Source organism: Sciurus carolinensis, chromosome 12 (assembly GCF_902686445.1).
Source record: "Sciurus carolinensis chromosome 12, mSciCar1.2, whole genome shotgun sequence".
Lineage (NCBI taxonomy): Eukaryota > Metazoa > Chordata > Mammalia > Rodentia > Sciuridae > Sciurus > Sciurus carolinensis.
In genome coordinates, this window is record NC_062224.1 from 60,915,585 (window position 1) to 60,935,576 (window position 19,992).

The 19,992-nt window shown below is 40.4% G+C and overlaps 1 protein-coding gene across 1 annotated transcript in view; it reads left to right on the plus strand.

Annotated features, from left to right (window-relative positions):
• Nucleotides 1–19,992, plus strand: part of LOC124961365 (uncharacterized) — a 68,374-nt gene that overhangs the window by 16,550 nt on the left and 31,832 nt on the right. Inside the window, exon 4 of the mRNA XM_047519950.1 lies at nt 1,782–1,880. Coding sequence (XP_047375906.1) covers nt 1,782–1,880 — 99 coding nt within the window. The remainder of the gene's footprint in view (nt 1–1,781; nt 1,881–19,992) is intronic.

Genomic DNA, 19,992 nt, shown 5'->3' on the forward strand with positions numbered 1-19,992 from the left:
CTTCCCTTACCCCTGCCCCACTTATCAGAGAAAACATTTGGCCTTTAGTTTTTTGGGATTGGCTTGTTTCACTTAGCATGATATTCTCCAACTCCATCCATTTATCTGTGAATGCCATAATTCTGTTCTTTTTGGCTGTCCAAATACTTTTCTTTTGTATAGAGGTTTTTTCCTCCCAAGATTTGCTTCAGTCCTTTAACCTAAAATGGCGACCTTCTATATTTACACAGTATTGTTAATTTTTTAAAGCACCTCTTTTACCATTATTTCTCTATAATGAAGCTCCATTAGAGCACTCCTTTGTCTTCTGGTCAGTGTCCAGTACACAGAGGGTGTTCAGTAAATATCAGTTAGAGTGAAAAATATGGAATTCACAAGAAATCCGTGAGTAGACTAGGATCTTGTCATTAACCCCATATTGGACAGACTCAGGTACTGAGGCATAGGGAGCCACGTCAGGAAAATAACCAAATTCACCCAAGTGCAAAATAAATGTTAACCTTGATTGGATCTTGATTGGGTCTTGATTTTTTTTTTTTTTTTTTTAAGATGGGGGTCTCACTATTTTGTTCAGGCTGGCCTCAAACTCCTCTGCTCATGCTGGGTGCAGTGGTACATGCCTGTAATCCCAGCAAAAGGCATATCACAAGTTTGAGGCCACCCTCAGCAACTTAGTGAGGTCCTAAGCAACTTTAGTGAGACTGTCAGGATGTAGCTTAGTGGTAAAGTGCCTCTGGATTCCATCCCTAGTACAAAAAAAAAAAAAAAAAAAACAACTCCTCTCCTGCCTCAGTGTACTGAGTAACTGGGACTACAGATGTGTACAGATGTGTAACATTGCACCCACCTTAATTGGATCCTGATTTTTATTTTAAAAACTGTAAAATTATGTTCATGGGATAATTGGGGAAATTTTAAATAGAAGAGATATTAGATAATACCATGAAACTATTATTATTTTTCTTAGCTGATAATGTGGTTATCTAAGATAATCCTTATTCTTAGGAGATGCATATTATTCTTAGAAAGTGTTATATTTAGAAGTGTTATCATGATATGAAATTAGCGGGGCTGGGGAGATAGCTCAGTCGGTAGAGTGCTTGCCTTGTAAGCACAAGGCCCTGAGTTCGATCCCCAGCACCCAAAAAAAAAAAAAAGAAAAAAAAAAATTAGCATTCTATTGGTTCAGTAAGAAAAAAAGAGATAAAGCAAATTCTACAAAATGTTAATATTGGTTGAATTTATATAGAGAGTAATGGTGTTCTTTTATAACTTTCAGATTTCCCACTGAAGGGGAGAATGGTATACATGTGACTATATGAAAGCTTTAATTATTTCTAATGGTGATTAAATTTGAGTGGCAGAACCATTTGAACTACTTTCTTTTTATAAATTTTCTGCCTGAGTAGATTATATTTCTAATAAAAATGTACTAAATTTTGAATCATGCAACAACTATAACATAAATCTCTAATGTCTTTCTAGAAACCCATTCTGGCAGACTGTGTTTTCTAAATATGGCTGCACTATCTAGTTATCCTATCCTACATGCTTTTTTTATGACAAGACTTGACACTTACCCTATCCTACATGCTTTTCTTAAGATGAAACTGACAATTCTCCCAAGAGAGATGGGATCTATGCCCCTTCCCATTGAATCAGGGCAGGGATTTGTGACAGTCCCAAGTATGGGTATTTGGTAGAGAGTCATAAAATACATGATATTGAAGGTTAGGTCATAAAAAGAATCTAACCTCCATGTCTTTCTTCCTCTCCATTAGGGTGCTTGCCGTTAGAACTTAATCATCATGTTGTGAAGAAACCCAAACCACATGGAAAGTCTGCTAACCAGAAGCAATCATCAACTGCTTTCATATCAAGTGAGGGAATGATCTTTCAGATGATTCTAGCCCCCAACCTTTGAGACTTCCAGTTCACATTCTGATAATGTGAATCAGAAATCCTTCATCCATTCTATCTATGCCTGGTCTGAATTTCTGACCATTGAATCAGTGCGAATGAATAAATAATGTAACGCATGATTATTATGCTTTGAGCCACTGCAATTTGGGTTAATTTGTTATGTAGCTATCGTAATACATAAGGACAATGATATCCTCAGAAGTGGAAAGTGTGTTGGTTGGTTTTGTTTTGTTTTGTTTTTTATTTGTTTGTTTTGACTTGGTACTGGGATTGAATTTAGGGGTGCTTTATCACTGAGCTACATTCTAAGCCCTTTTTATTTTATTTTTTCATTTTTTAGACAGTGTCTTGCTAAGTTGCTAAGGGTCTCACTAAGTTGCTGAGGCTGACCTTGAACTTGCGATCCTCCTGCCTCAGGCTCCCATCTTGCTGGAGTTACAGGAATGTATCACAGTACCTGGCTTAAAGCGTGTTTGTTATTGATTTAGGAAATTGGGCATCACTCATGGGGAAGAAGAATTGAAATGTGTTGAAATTATCTCCACAGCCATCAGCTAATCAGAAAACAAATCTTCTGGTTATTCCAGAGAAGCCCCTAAAAGGCATTTTTTTAGAACTTGAACTATTGAGCTTGTCCCTTTTGCCTTTAATATACTACATCCCTATCAATGACACAGGAAGGTAGTGGTAAATGTTCTTACTCCTTCCCCAAAGGCAGTGGATGTGGTATTTTCCTCTGCAGCAAGAACCCTCCAGTACATCCTATCCATTAGCTTTAGGGCAAGTGCATCAGTTTTCATGGCTGTGCTTAGATATTTTGGTAACTTACTTTCTTCAGTAAATATTTTACCCTCACCTTTATCCCTCTAAGTAGGTCAGATTATATATTTCATTATGTGCTCTTTGAAACCAACCCAAATGCATTGCGAACCCAGTTTTCGAACAGTCTTAGTCTGTCTTTCATCATAACGAAAGTTCTTAATGTTTCATTTAAATTTTACTTGTAATTGTTTGCTTTTCCTGTCAGATTTCATATATTTTGCTGTGTCATTATTTAAGAGAACATAATAATATTGTAATACTTCCTTTTTTCTCTTCAAAGAAATTGTAAACTGATCAACCAAAAGGGAACCATAACTGGATCTGAAATACTAATAAATTTAGAGAGCAAAGATCGCTGCCACACTACGATTTCCCAGGAACCTAGATGCATTTTGCAGCACCAAGCAGTGTTATGATTGCTGTTTTAGAAAATATGTTTTTTTGCAGTGGCCAGTGCTAGTTGTCACGTATGTAAAAATAGAAGACAAATTGATAGTGTGCATCCTGCAGTTTGGATCTTGAATGTCTTCCAGAGGCCTATATGTTAAAGTTTTGGTTGCCAGCTTGTAGTGCTCTATTGGGAGGTGGTGGTACCTTTAAAAGGTGGGGCCTAGTGGGAAGAAGTTAGGTCATCAAGAATGTGCCCCTGAAGGGGACCATGGAATCCCAGCTCCTCCTTGTCTTTCTCTTTGCTTACTGACTCTCCTGAGAACAGGCCTCCAATCATATGATTCCACCATGATGTTCTGTGCCACCACAGGTCCAAAGCAACAGGCCAAGCAAACATGAACTGAAACCTCTGAAATTCTGAGCCCAAATAAATTGTACCTCTTTTTGAATTGATTATCTTAGGTGTTTTTCAGATCAGTTCTCAGTTGTTCCAAGGATCAATACAAATATCTACAAAAGTAAAGGACCTATGAAGATCATTTGAGCTCAAAATGTTTTTATTTCATGTATCATTTTTAAAATGTTCATTATAAAGGTGGGTCTTCTGACTTGATTTACTCACTGAACCTCATAGTAGAGTCAACAGATTGTCAAGAAGTTTAGCCATTTCAAACCTGTGGGCACGACTTAAAATCAGAGAGTATATGCTTAATGCAAAGTTGCCATCTTTGGCATCATGATTAAAAAATTATATACATGCCATTCCTCTAATTAGGCATAACGCTTCATTAGAAGTTACATAGTCATTTAAAGTCACCTTCAACTGCACCAGCCTATAAATATCTGTTTACTCATTCATGTGACAATCTTGTATTGTTACCTATTATTTCATGTCAGGTAGTAATTTAATAAAGGTTTTTTAAATGAATGAATGTAAATATCCTATCTTCTCACAATGTATGCTTTTAATCCTAATCCCCCATCATTGCCACTCCCTACCATCTCCATTCCATAAAATGTAGGACCATTGCTGTACAAGCTTCCTGTGTTCAAGCTGAATGCTTTAACAATCTCTTCATACTCACTGGCAGCTCTGCCTCTCCTTTACAGATGCTCAGGGAATCTTTCCAGAAGGCCTGCCATCCATCCTACTAAATTCACTTCCTCCCTCTTGCTACCTCTGCTTATAGTTCTTTCCCTTCAGATCCAGTTGTCCTCCATTGGTTATACTCCTTCTGATAGATGAAAGATTCTTCCCACTCTTCTTGAATGTTGTCCTTGGCCTCCTCATCCTGCAGTTTTCCTAATTGCTCCAATCCAGTCTCAGCCTGGAAGAGACCTTCAGATAGCTTGGACTTGGTAGTAAGGGTGGTCTAACTACTGTGATCATTGAGCCCAAGGTTGACCAGGCTGATGAACAAGTTGTCCTCTTATAACTCCCATGAATTTAGGGAAAAGAACTTCTCAAGAAGAGAGAGGCATAGGGTAGTTCCCCTAAGGGCACATAAGCTTAGTGTCTAGCCCTGTGTGTAAAATTCACTTTTTTATTTATTTATTTTTTATTATTATTATTTTTGTATCAGAGATTGGACTCAGGGGTGCTCAACCACTGAGTTACACCCGCAGTTCTTTTTTTATATTTTATTTAAAGACAGGGTCTCACTAAGTTGCTTAGGATCTCACTAAGTGGCTGAGGTTGGCTTTGAACTTTCAATCCTCCTGCCTCAGCCTCCTGAGCCGCTGGAATTATAGACTTGCACCATCGTGTGATAATTTACATAATTTTTTTGGTATTGAAGATTAAACCCAGGGGAGCTTTGCTACTGAGCTATATCCCCAGTTCTTTTTTTAAATTATTTTTAAAATTTTGAGACAGGATCTTGTTAAATGGCTGAGGGTCTTGCTAAATTGCTAAAGCTGGCTTCCAACTTGAGATCCTCCTGCCTCAGCCTCTTGAGTTCCTGGGATTACAGACATGCAACACCATATTTGGCATGCTTTGTATAAATGTTGATGGTCATAGCAAATGGTGGTAGTGATAATCCCTGAGACCTATATCTTTGTAAACAGAGACAACTCTGAACTTCTCTTTATGGAAACCCAAGTATAATTTCCTTCTATGGTTGCCTCATAGGATAGTCAAGGTGGGGCAAGAAGCCACAAAGTCCTGTCTAAAAAATTTTAAGCAATGTTTATATTATAGGCTTGATGTTTCATAATGAAAGGAAGCTGCTGACTAATGGTGCTCAGGTCATACTTCCGGCTACTAGCTGGGTTTGCACATGAGGTGAATACGAGATGAATGGCTTGGGCTCTGTGCCCCATCATCACTGGGACATTGTCACCCAGTGACAGGAAGATGACTAATGAGACTGCATGATTACTTTATTTCTGTGTCCAGTGAATGGCACCAGCATCCCTCAAGTGATCCGAGCTAAAGATCTGATTGTCAATCATCCTAGACTCCTGCTTTGACTCATACCTCACACCCACTTTGTTAACCCAAATCTTGAAGATTTTACTTCCTGAATGCCTCCTGAATATATCTCCTTTCCTCTCAGTGGCTCCAGACACCCACCTAATTCAAGTCCTCACTGATTATCATTAACTTTATTCAGTTTAGAACCAAATGTGTTTTTTTTTGCTTCTGACCTCATCACCTCTGAATTGATGTCTTCTGCCAGAGTGATCTTTCTAAGTTACTAATATGATCAGTGGAATCAGGTTCCACTAACTACTTCCAACTTCCCTTCCCCGAACCTAAAACCTTTCAATGACACCTCACTGCCTTTAGGCTGAAGTTCAAATGCCTTAGCATGATATACCAGCCTTTGCCTTTTGGTTTATTCCTATGTGTCCTTCATAACTTTCAGCTCTATGCACCTAGTTCCCATTTCCTGATTATATGACACCATCCCCCTTCAGTGCTTTTCTCAACTACCCCCTCACTCTGAAATGTATATGTGTTACGAATTATCTCCCCACTACTAACTTCAGCATTTTTTACTCATGGAATACTGACTGAAGCTTACTTTGTGTTAGGCATTGGTCTGGGTGCTGGGCATCGTTCAATATAACAAACAAAGCTACCTGACTTGTAGAGCTCCCATTCCAGTGGTTGTGACGGGGGTAGTGGGAGGGGATAGATGATGAACAAAATAAATAAAAGTAAATTATATGCTAGATAAGGAGGGGAAAAGTGCTATGCATAAAAGATTAAGTGGGGAAGAATGATGTGAGTGCCAGAGCAGGTGTAGTGGTTATTATTATTGTATTTTAAGTGGGCTGGTAAGTGATAGGAAAATCAGTTGTTTCTCCTTCTGTGGTCACATTCAACATAGAATACTTCACTGCTGGTCACCAAAATGTGAGTGAGTCTTTTCCCACACACATAGCAACCAACCAGTTGCTAAGGTTTGGGTAAGTGTTCCCCAAAAGCCCATGTGTGAAAGGGTTGGTTTCCCCAGCCTGTGCTGCTTTTGGAGGTGATGGAACTTCTGAGATGTGTGGCCTAATTGGAAGTCTTCTGGTCATAAGAGGGCATGCCCTTGAAGTAGATATCAGGACCCTGGTTCCTCCTCTCCCTCTCTCTCTCTTTTGCTTCCTGGATGCCATGAAGTGAGCAACTTCCTCTACCATGCTTTCCTGCCATTGATGTACTGTGCTGCCCCAAAGAGATGGAGCCAATTGATCATGGACTTAGAGCTTTGAAACTATGACCCAAAATAAGCCTTTCCTTTTATTTTATGTTGATTAAGTAACAACAACAAAACAGACTAAAACACCAATTGTCCAACACCAGCAGGCGGGGTCCTACAATTTAACTCAATTATGACATTATCTTCCTCCAACCAAATATTAGAACAAAAGAATCCCCTAGCATCCTTATTGCTCAGGAATTTACAAGGATTTTAGGAATTATGTCCAGGAGCCAGGGACAAAAGCCAAAATATGTATTTCTTATAAATCGCAATATCACAGGTGTTCAGGGAAGACCTCACTAAGGGATGGTTAAGCAGAGACTGGAAGGGAGTGAAGGAGCAAGTTATGTGAGTATTTGTGGGGAAATATTAAGGGAAAAGTGAAAAGTGAGGGCCCCAAGGCGGAGGCACACCCCAAATGGAAGGAGGCCCATGTGTACTGAAGAGAATGAGCAAGGGAGAGACCAGTATAAACCAAAGTGAGAAAGAGAAGGAGAGGCCTGGTAAACCATGAAAAGACTTTTAATAAAAGGAAGAGCCATTGGAGGGTTTGAACAGGGACATTAAGTATTAAAGAAACACTGTGGCTGCTGTTAAAGAGATGCAAGAGGCATCTGAGGAAAAACTGCTGGTGGCTCAGACCAGGGTGATAAAACAGTTCAATTCTGGATAGAGCTTAAAGGTAGGTCTGACTGGATGTGCTGATGAATCGAATGGGAAATAACTAAGAAAGAGGGCTGGGGGTGTGGCTCAGTGATAGAATACTTGTCTAGCATGTGCAAGGCTCTGGGTTTGGTCCCCAGCACCATGAGCCACCAGTGGTGGTGGTGGGGTACTAAGACTAAGGATGAGATCAAGATTTTTGGTCTAAGCAACTTTTTTTTTTTAATTGTACTGCAGATTTAACCCACGAGCACTCTAGGTCTGAGTTACACCCCAACCCTTTTTTATTTTGAGACAGAGTCTGACTAAATTGCTAAGGCTGGCCTCAAACTTGAGATTCTCCTGCCTCAGCCTCTGGAATAGCTGGAATTACAGGCACGAGCCATCACATGTGACTGGTCCAAGCAACGTTAAGGGTAGAACTGCCATTAACTGAGGTATGGGAAAACTTGCAGGAGCAGTTGTTTGGGAGACAACCAAGAGTTCTGGTTTGGCCTTTAAAATTTGAGACTTAAAGACTCAACTTGAGCATCTCGATCTCCTAGAAACCTTCACAGTTCTTCCTTCACTCAGAATATACACCTTGTATGCCTCCTTGAAGAAAAGGGGGACAGTAAAGCACCATGTTCCTGAATTGCCCCTTTCTGCTCCTAAATGCATAGTTAAGTCAAGGGAGCAATGAGAGCAACCCTGGGCCAGAATGTCCAGATACATATTATCTTCAAGGCTGTTGGCTCTCTCGTGTATGCTGGGAATTAGGGCAAGTTAGTGTTATCTGTAGAGAGCTGCTTTTTTGCACACGTGCCAAGTTCTTTGGGGTGCTGGTCATAAAATGGAACAAAGCAAACTAAACAGCTGCTGCGTCTATAAGCAAACCTATAACCCCCTCTCCCCTCCACTCAGGTCCATGGTAACTAGTGCAGATCAGAACACAGTGGAGAGAGAAGGGCTTGCCCTGGTGGCTGCCCCTGAACAAAGCATCATGGGGGATAGAAGGTGCTACTTTCTGGAGAGGGGCCAGAGGTACTGTGTGGAATAGAGGCATATCTATCCAGTCCTTCTCCTCTGGACCTTCTAGTGAAACACCTGTCTAGCCCATTGACACTGGTCTTCCCCTGTAAAGCATTTCTCAAGAAACCCCATGTCTCATATTCCATCTCTAGGTGTCTTCCTTGGTCTCTTGGCAACCTATCCTGCTGCCCTAACACAACTGGGTAGTAAATGTTAGACGTTGTTTCTCCCATAATTCAGTTTCTATGCTATCAAAACCCTTAATATAAAAAGCATCTCTCTCTCTCTTTCTCTTTCTCTCTTTTTCTTATAGTGCTGGGGATGGAACCCAGGTGCATGCTAGGCAAGCACCTAGCACTGGGCTACACCCCCAGCCCTCAGAAAAATAGATCTTTTAACAACAGGCGTTTTATGATAAAGCATGTATTGACTCAGACTGAAAAACAAGACAGTGACTTCTTTTCTGACTGTGAAAGGGTAATTGAGATTGAACTTGTCTTTCTGGCATAAACAACTAGAAAACTGGATACATATATGAAACAATTATATTCAGATATTCCTCAGATTGTCAGTATTAAATGTAATCTCTGATATAAGAGAAGCAAACAAGGTAAATTCTATAGTCACACCAGCTCTGTGTCTGAAGACAATTTTTGAACTTTTTTTTTTTATTGTTGTTTGTTTGTTTTTGTTTGTTTTGGTTTGGTTTTGTTTGGCACTGGGACTTGAACCCAGAGGTGCTTTACCACTGAGTCATATCTCCAGTTCTTTTTATTTTTTAATTTTGAGACAGGTCTTAGGGCCTTCCTAAATTGCTGAGGCTGGCCTTGAATTTGCAATCCTTCTGCCTCAGCTTCCCTAGTTGCTGGGATTACAGGTATGCACTACTGCACCTGGCCAATTTTTGAACTGTTATGCAGGGGGCAAGAGCCCAAAGAGATCTAGCTGAGTTGATGAGACAAAAATCAGAGGTAGTTAAAACAATTTCTGGGACAGAGTATTGAAGAAGAAGCAGCTACATGAAGAAAGAGCTCCAGAAATCTGCACTGAAGTCCCTTTGAGACTTTCCATCTGGGCATGTGTAGGGAGTAACTCTCCAAGTCTAGGAAGGATCAACTGGGAATCCAAACCTGACACAGGATTGGAAGATGTGAGTTCTTACTTTGCATAGTGAAGAGCCCTTGTTGAACACTCAGAGTAATGAGTGAAGGCTTCAAAAGGGTCATACCTTAGTAGAAGCACTGAATTCACCCTACAGTGAAGCTCTGGAGTGGGATGTAACTCAGTGGTAGAGCACATGCTTACCATGTGCAATGGCCTGGGTTTAAATACCCAGAACCAAAACAAACACACAAACAAAGCAAATCTTTGAAAAGACTCAAAAGGATCAACCTGTTCTCCAAGTAATTTACTTGCTCAACAAAAAAAAAATTTTGACACTATGTAAAGGAAGACAATAAAATCCAAGCATTCAACAGCATAATATTTACAATGCCAGAAATTTAAAATAGTACCAAAACCCATAAATTATTTATGGATATATCCAGTGTTTGTTGGAACTGGCTCACCAACAACTGATTCTGTCATCTTTTCTGGAACTTGTTTAGTGATATCACATTGACAGCTTGAAATTGACCAAGGTGTGTTTACATTACAGAAATTGACAAATAGTACGAGTTAGGACTTTCTGACTCCTCTTCCTCAAAAGCTCATTCACCAGCACAAAACTGGATAATTTTAACAAAATATGAGCTGAAATCTACAACAAAACATTGCTGAGAGAAATTTAAGGAGACCTAAATAAATTAGAAATTTTTGTTTATGGCTTGGAAGACCCAACATTAAGATGTAAATTCTCCCCAAACTATTCTACGGATTCATTGTAATCCTGATTCATTCTCAGAATCTCAACAGATGGGCTGGTACTAAAATGTATGAGAAATGCAAAGTCCTATAATAATCAAAACGTGAAAACAAATGAAATAAGTTGGAAAATGTACACTATAAGATTTAATGATTTGCAATAAATATATATTAATGAAAGCAATAAAAAGATTTTTTGTTATAAGACAGATCCAGGACCAGGGATGTAGCTGGCCAGTGGTAGAGCTTAGTAGTGTAAGGCCCTGGGTTCCATCCTCAGCACTGAAGGAGAAAAAAGATCAATGGAACAAAGTAGAGTCTAGAAATTCACCCAGACTTACATAGCCAATTAATTTTCTTGGCATTAGATATTCTATGGTACTTTATTGAAACTTTTTTTTTCTTTTTTTCTTTTCTTTTCTTTTTTTTTTTTTTTTTTTTTTTTTTTGGTGGTGGTGATGGTACTGGGGATAGAATCCAGGGAACCAGGGTCACTCTACCACTGAGCTACATCCCCAACTCTTTTTTTTTTTTTTTAATTGTGAGTCAGGGTCTCGCTATGTTACCAAGGCTGGCCTCTCAAACTTGTGATCCTCCTGGTCAGTTTCCCAAATTGCTGGGATTATAAACATTTACCACCACAACAAGTTTTATGGAGACTTTTTATTGGTCACTTGGGAATTTGTTAATATTCATGTTTTTAAAATTCTAATCAAAAGTTTTATAGCTATATTTCATGGCATAAAAGTTTGGACTTTATTCACTTACTTGTCCTGTGGTGGAACAGGTTTAACTATTTTTAAAAATAATGTGGTTTGCTTATGAACATTTCCTTGTTCCTTCTTTGTGCATTGGCCCACCTCTAATTAAAACACAAACATATGTTCTTTTTTCTTTATTTATTTTTTAGCTATAGATGGACACAATACTTTTATTTTATTTTTATGTGGTACTGAAGATCAAACCCAGGGCCTCACACGTGCTAGGCGAGCACTCTATCATTGAGCCACACCCCAGCCCTAAGCATATTTTCTTAACAGCCAACAAATAACTCATTCAATCAAAAAAACATTTATTGAATGACTACTAAGTGTCAAATACTACTTGGGAAGTATAACAAAAACTACAATCAAAAGTTTGATTGTTGCTGGGCATGGTGGTGCACACCTGTAATCCCAGTGGTTTGGGAGGTTGAAGCAGGAGAATTGCAAGTTCAAAGCCAACCTCAGAAACTTAGTGAGGCCCTAAGCAATTTAGCAAGACCATGTCTCTAAATAAAATTATAAAAAGTGCTGGGGATGTGGCTCCATGGCCACCCTCAGTTCAATCCCAGGTACTAAAAACACATAAATAATAAAAAGTTTGCTTCAATGAATAATATTTACCATTGGGTGGGGTTGCATACACCTCTCAGTATCTTGGGAGGCTGAGTGTTTAGGAGGCTGAGGTAGGAGGATTGCAAGTTCAGAGCCAGCCTTGACAATTTAGCAATTTAGCATGATTTGGTCTCAAAATAAAAATGAATGACTCAGGGCTGGAGTTACGGCTCAGTGGTAGAGCACTTGCCTAGCATGTGTGAGGTGCTGGGTTCAATTCTCAGCACTGCATATAAATAAATAAATTAAATCAAGGTCCATTGACAACTAAAAAAAAATTTTTAAATGAATGGCTGGGGTCCGGGAGGCAGGAGATATGGCTCAGTGGTATTGTGGCTTGCCTAGCATGCAAGAAGGCTGGGGGGTGTGGCTTAGTGGTAAAGCACCCCTTAGTGGTAAAGTAATTCCTAATACCCAGTGTAGGCTTGCATGGAGGGGAAGAATAACATTTATCAGCAGTAATAGTCTGAAATATATGTAGTCAATTCATTTCTTTATCTAAAATTTTTCTTGCAATCTCAGATTGATACATATCTGGCCCTCACAGGTTCAGCAGGGATCATTCTCTAGTGTTATGTTCTAAGCTGAGTAGTGTTATAAGAAGCATTTTGGGCTGGAGGTGTAGCTCAGTGATAGAACGCTTGACTAGCATGTGTGAGGCACTGGGTTCATTCTTAGGCACCACATAAAAATAAGTAAATAAGATAAGGTATTGTGTCCATCTATAACTAAAAATATTTTTAAAAAGAAGCAGCTATAATTAGTATCATTGGACTTCATGGAATATAGACCCACTGAAATTTCCTCAAAACTATATTAGAAGACTAGGAATGTAACTTGGTAGTAGAATATTTGCCTAGCATGTATGAGGCCCTAGGTTTCATTCCTAACACCAAAACAAACAAACAAACAAAAACCCTACATTAGAATAATGCAGCTCTTTGGTTGTCCCTGGGTTATCATGAAGTCGGGCTGTGGGCTAAAGTTTCCAACTTCATTTTCATGACTACAGTATGTATGATCACAATAAACTCTGATTCTCTGAGTTAATCCCACGTGAGCATCTATGATCTGCAAAGTGAAAGATCTGTGTAACTCATGTACTTTTATTTATTTATTTAGCAACATTAGGAACCAGGTGCACTCTACCAATGAGCACATCTCCAGCCCTTTTTATTTTTATTTTGAGATAGGGCCTTGCTAAATTGCTAAGGGCCTTTGCTAAATTGTTGAGGCTGGCCAGATTCTTCTGTCTCAGCTTCCTAATTCACTGAAATTATAGGTGTGCACCGTGATGCCCAGCTTATTTATTATTTTTAAAATGGTTATAAACTTGAAGGCTAATTTTGGTGTAAAAGCAATTTAAATAAGAATGAAAATTATTACACATACTGGAGATAGCTATCTTTGTTCTCAAAAACGTATTGGCTATAAACAGATTTAGTATGTGTTCAATTCTGAATGAAAAGGACATAATTTTAAAAACTTGTACAAAATGCTGGAGATATATCTTCAAAGATTTTCCCAGAAGTCTACAGTAGGATGTACTAGATACGGAAACTAAAAAAAAAAATCCCCAAGGTAATGTGACCTGGGAAAAGGAGTGAAAAGAAGACCATGCACTGACAGCCTTCATCTCCCAAGACAATGTTTTCCAGGTGGAATGCAGACAGGGAAGAGGTGTTTTATCACCCCTAGAGTAACAGTCTCTAGGAGGTGTTAATCTCCTTCAAGTAAATCCTCTCCAGACACAGCCCACAGACCCCACCCACCCCAAAAATTCAAATTCCTGAGTGCCCAAGGAAACGGATATGTTCACTAGACCACCCCTCAAAATAACCTATATAAACCTAGTCCCTTTTTTTTCAGCGGCTCATTTTCCACCAGGAAAGTGGGTCCACTGGGGCTATTTCATCCCTGCATTCCCTGTTCCGATGTGATACTTTGTTTCTGAATAAACAGCTGAGATGATTTGTGAGGTTTGCATCCTGGCTGGTCTTTTTGTGCTAACAAGATGTAGGCAGCTTTTAAAATTATAAACTGGGAATTAGAATTATACAGATTCTGTATCAGTCAACTTTTCAACTGAGAAGAACAATTTAGAAGCCAGACTCAACGGTACGTGCCTGTAATCCCACTGACTCAGGAGGCTGAGGCAGGAGGATAGCCAGTTTGAGGCCAGTATCAGCGAATTATTGAGTCCCTAAGCCACTTAGATCCTGTCTCAAAATAAAAAAAACAAGAGGGCTGGGGATGTAGCTCAGTGGTAAGGCATCCCTGGGTTCAACCACCAATAACAAAAAAGAAAAAGAAAAGATGAACAACACAAAGGAAGATAATTTATTTTGACTGATGTTTCAGAAGATCCAGTTCATGGAGTCATCATGACTGAAGGGAATGGCAGAAGGAAGCTACTCAGTTCATGGCAGCCAGGAAACAGAGAGATTGAGGTGGTGTGGGAAAAGGGGAGTAAGAGAAACCTTTCTAGAGGCATCTCTCCAATGACCTACCTCCTCCAACTATGTCCTACCTCCCAGTAGTCCATTTAGCCCAGGGGTCTATTTGATAGAAATCAGAGCCTCTGAAGAGGTCAGAGCCCTCATGATCTAATCTCTACTTAAAAATCCCACCTCTGAACCTTGGTTGCATTGGGGACCATTCTTTCAAAACATGAGCTTTCAGGGGACATTCAAGATCCAAATCATAACAAATTCTATTGATAGAAATACAGGAACTATTGATAAAATATGTAACAATATAGCACATTACAGATTCTTTCATCAAGAGGAAAGTTTGGAGTTTGGTTTTCTCTTAACAATGTTCTCAAGAAAGTTAGCAAGAGATTTTCATTACATTCTGTTCAAACCCCTGCCAAACCTTCACCCAACTCCACTTAGGCACTTGCAGAATCATCCAACATTAAAATCAAGTCCTTACCCGTTGCTTCTGGAAAGAGTGGTAACTAGAAATTGAGGAAAGAAAAAACTTGCTTTAGAATAAGGAGTAACATGCTTGAATCAGAAACAGGCCTGTATTTGAAGTATTTACCTTTGTAGTTGCCATGAAGTTGCGGTATGAACCCTCAACAAGAAAAGGGACAGGCTGGGGGTGTAGCTCAATGGCAGAGCACATGACTGGCATGCAAAAGGCCCTGGGTTTGATTATCAGCACCACAAAAGCAAACAAAAAACCAGGAGGGATTTTATTTTGAGGTATTGGTCAGTCCCCACTGAGGTCTATGGACATTTAAGAACACTAAAGACCCCAGAGTTGGGGGGGTGAGTTTTCACCTGAGTGAAGAAGGAGTCTGGCCAATTGATCTGATTGCAAATGTGGGCCAAGAGAGAACTAGAAAGCTTAATAAGCTCCCTGTCCCCTTTGGATGGGCTGGGTGCTGGGGATAATAAAGGTGGTAGAGGTAGTCATATGGTAGAAGAGTCAGGTAAATTTGGCGAATCCATGAAGTCTACTCCAGAAACTGATATCTAAATGATGAGACAAAGAATGAAGGAAGGAAATACACGGCAATTACAGAGACCCCAGGCATTGAAAACCTCAGTAGAGTTGAGGACATGAAGGAGACTGGTTGGCAGTACACAGATGGACGTGGGGCATAGGTTGGAAAGATGAGCAGGACCCACCTCACACTGGCTTCTAAGGTGTGGTTAGGAATTGCACATTGTCCTCAGAGCAGTGGGAACTTTTGAAGGTTGTAAGCAAGGGTATGACCTAATCAGATCACTCTGGTCTCTCTCAAGAGGATGGATTAGAGAAAGTAGGAATTTCAAGGCCTGGTAGTTGCTATAGTAGAATAGCTGGGTGAAGTTTTCTTGGAAAATATGAAGGAGGATGGACCACCAAAGAGGAAAATACTGGACTTATGTTAATAAGATCAAGTTGGGGCTCTTAGAAACGCATCAAAAAATAAGAAAAATATCCAAGTTAATGAAACAGGTCATACTTGTTACTTATGGTTGACCTGTGCTTTCCAGTGATAGTCTAACCAGGGTAGTTGAATTTCTAGACTTACAAGGATATTTCTTTTTCTATATAGGACTTTGTTTTAGCCAGTTTTTGCATTACTGTGACCAATATACTTGACAAGAAAAACACAGAGGAGGAAAAGTTTATTTTGGCTCACAGTTTAATAGGTTCAGTCCATAAATAGCTGACTCCATAGTTCTGGGCCTGAAATGATTCAGAACATCATGGCAGAAGGACATGGTGGAGGAAAATAGCTCAGGAGTTAGTGACCAGGAAACAGAGAGAGCTCTGCTCCAGGGACAAGATATAAACCCCAAAGGCGTGCCTCTGTGACCTACTTCCTCCAGTCACACCCACCTGCTTGTAGTTATCAACCAGTTAATCCAGATCAGTGAATTAATCCACTGATTGGGTTAAACTCTCGTAATAAAACCATTTTGCCTGTGAACATGTTTGTGTTGCCTCATACATGAACGTTTGGGGGGCATCACACATCCAAACCATAACAAACTCTTTAGAGTAAAGAAAATTATTTCCTCTAAATGATAAATGGCATTTTAGTATTTCAGAGTTAAGATTCAGAATTTTTGTGTACACCAGATGGGATCAAGAAGAGGATTAACCAGGACTGGAAGAGGGGAGACATGCTCCAAATACAAAGTGACACCACCACCCTCTTCTCCCCAAGATTCCACCCCTTCCTCTCCTCTCCGTCCTCCTCTTCCCACAGCTTTGCCTTCTCCTTCCCTCCTCACTTCCCACCATCTCAACCTGTTACAAACCAAATATACAGAGCCAATCATGAAGGAAAATGATTTGTTATCCAAGACAACTGGTTAGTAAATAATGCAAACATGTTGGACAGAACCCCAACTTATTAGTATAACTCCCTCTTTGGACCTTCCTTTCTAAATTTTCCATTTACTTAGTGATAATGTATAGATAAATGTATAGTAGTAGAGTGAGACACAAATGGAAAACAGTCTTTGCCCCAGAGGAACCCAGAGGTCTTTGGCAGAGACTGCCCATATATATACCAGCATTTCTTTTTTTTCTTTTTTTGCGATGCTGGGAATCAAACCCAGGGCCTTGTGCTTGCAAGGCAAGCACTTTACCAACTGAGCTATCTCCCCAGCCCAGCATTTCTTTCAATTGCTCTTAGTTATGAGAGCTGGAGAACTCAGAAAACTCAGATGTCATCCTTGACAACTCCCTCTCCTTGCTTCTCTACCCATAAAAATCCAAGTCTTGTCAACCCCTAAAGATCTCCCACATCTGCCTACCTCTCTCTACTGCTGCCTTCTCCCCCACCACCTTTCCCTGACCCAGCCAAGGTCTCTTCTCTTTTCCCTGGGCTCTGTATCACACACCTCACAGGCTTATTTCATGATCCCTTTCAAATCCATTCTCCATATTGCAGCCAGAGAAATCTTTCAATGTGCAAAGTAATCATGTCATTTTACCCCTCACTTAGAAAGCATAAAACTTTTCCATGTTTCCTTTTGTTTTAGAATACAGACCAGATTCCTTAAAAAGAGTCAAGCCAGGGTTGGAGGTAAAGGTCAGGGGTAGAGCGCTTGCTTAGCATGCACAAGGCTCTGGGTTTCATCTCCAGCAACACACGTATATTACACACCAGCCTGCATTGGTCCCCACATCCCTGCAGCTTCAATTTGTGCTGCCAGTCTTTCATTTCTCTATTCCAGTCACACTGGCCAGCTGGGCACAGTGTCACATGCCTTTAATCCCAGCCATTTGGGAGGCTTAGGCAGAAGGATCATAAGTTCAAGGAGAACCTCAGTGACTTAGATCTTATCTCAAAATAAAATATGAAAAGGACTGAGGGTGAAGCTTAGTGGTAAAGTACCCCTGGGTTTGATCCCCAGTACAAGAGAAAAAAAAAAAGTGTAACATACTGGCCTCATTGGGTCTCTTATATTTTCCATTTTCTCTCCAGTAAGTCATGACAGGGTAGCCAGCACCCTGACAGAGCAGGTTCCTGCTCAGAAGGTGTGAGCTGCCTGAAAAATAAAAAAGTCATAAAAAATAAAATTCTGAAGTAATCAGTAAAAGATTAAAGACAAAGCCAAAGATTAGATATAAAAGCAGAGCACTTGATTGGTCTTCCAGTCCTGATATGAACTGGAAACTGAACAACTGAAAAAGGCCCCAATTCCTGTATTAAAGGGGGGAGTACATCAAAGGCAGGGATAAGGCTTCAGTGGGAGGAGTTTTGTTTGGATGCTAGTTTCCTGGTGTGGCAGGGGTCTTTCAGTAAACAGGTTGACTGGCTTTTGGCAAGCTATAACCCATCTCACGGAGGCTGTGCTTGAACTTGAACATTGAGCTAAAACAGGGTGCCACTTGAATCAGGCATTCTGAACCTATGGATTTCTACTGGGAGTTCCTAAGACCAGGCTTTCCTGCTTAATGGCTTGAACATCACTCAGTTCACACACATGGTTCATAGGTGACTCCCAGCAGTAAGTAGTCCCTCTACTTTGAATGCTCATCTGTCTCCACTTTATATTTTTACTTTTTTTTTTTTTTTTTTTTTTTTAACACTGGCTCAACATCACTTCCTCAGGGAAACCTTCTCTGACTTCCTAACTGGGTCAGTTCCCCTTACACAGCTGCAACAAGTACTTTCCTCCATGGGGCCTATCACACTGCATTTCATTTGCACAGTTATTGGTTACCTGTCTTCCTGACACTCATCCCACAGTTCCTCTGCCTGTCTTCCCCAGGAAGCAGAAGAAAAGACACATTGGGCTATAGGGCTGGAACTGGAAGAGGAGAGAGGATTATCGTGCTCATGACAGCACTGGTGTGCCTAAGGCTGGTTCTCTAGAACAGGAGCCTGAGACAAGGTGGTGGCTGCTTGTGATGTATTGAGGGACTGTTGGGCAAAGCTGTAAGGGAGAAAAGGAAGCCAGGTAGGTATGGGGAAAGGGAGCTTCAAGCCAGGTTATGGTCTCAGGGAAGACTGTCCGGGGAGGACTCTGGAATACAACCTGCCCTGAGACAAAGGACAATCTTTTGCACCCTGCCATTTACCAGTCAGACAGGGCTGGGGAGATAGCTCAGTCGGTAGAGTGCTTGCCTTGCATGGGTTCGATCCCCAGCACCATTAAAAAAAAAAAAAAAATTACTACCAGTCAGACATTGGCTGGAGATGCTCTCTCCTCTCTCCACAGAAGGATTTATAACTTCTGTGACTTCCCAACAAGGCAGCTCTTGTGGCCAACGGTGATTTTTCTGAGAAGAGAGAGAAAAGCTGAGCAGCTGTGATGTGCAGCTGCCAACTGTCACAGCAACAGGGTCTGGGATCTGGGCAGACAATATGGCATCTGCTACAGTGTGGTAGCTAAATTTCTTCTTTTAAAAATGCATATGGTGGGCTGGGGGTGAAGCTCAATGGTAGAGTATTTACCTAGTATGCATGAGGCCTTGTGTTCAATTCTTAGCACTGCAAATTAAAAAAAAAAAAAGTGAAAGTCAGGTGGGGTGTTGCCTACCTGCAGTCCAGATACTGAGAAGAAGAGGAAGGAGGATGGTGTGAAGCCAGCCTAAGTAGCCATAGCAAGATTACATCTCTTTATCCTTTTTATTTTATTTTTTTTTCCTGGTACTGGGGATTGAACCCAGAGGCACCTTCCACTGAGCTACATCCCAGCCCTTCTTATTTTTTATTTGAGACAGGGACTTTCTAAATTGCTTAGAATCTCACTAAGTTGCTGAGGCTGACCTCACACTTGTGATTCTCTTGCTTCAGCCTCCCGAATCTCTGGGATTACAGGCACATGCCACATGCCTAGCTGTAAACTCCATCTCCTGAAAAAAAATTCTGATGATAAGAAAAATTACCAGTAATCCTGTGACTCAGGAGGGTGAAGTAGGAGAATTACAAATTTGAAGCAAGCGTGGGAAGTTTAGCAAGACCCTCAGCAACCTTAGTGAGACCCTGTCTCAAAATAACAAAAAGGACTGGGAATTTAGCTCAGTGGTGAAGCACCCCTGGGTTCAACCCCAGTACCCCCCACCCAAAAAAAGTTAAAGTTAAAGAATAAGACTAAATGAAGATGAAAGAGGTTTCTACTGGACTTTTTTTTCCCTCTATTTTTTAGACTCAATCAGAAGCACAATGAGACAGGAGAATCACTAGTTCAAAGCCAGCCTTAGCACTTGGTGAGGCCTCTCAGCAACTTAGTGGAGACCCTGTCCCAAAATAAAACATAAAAAGGACTGGAGATTGTGGC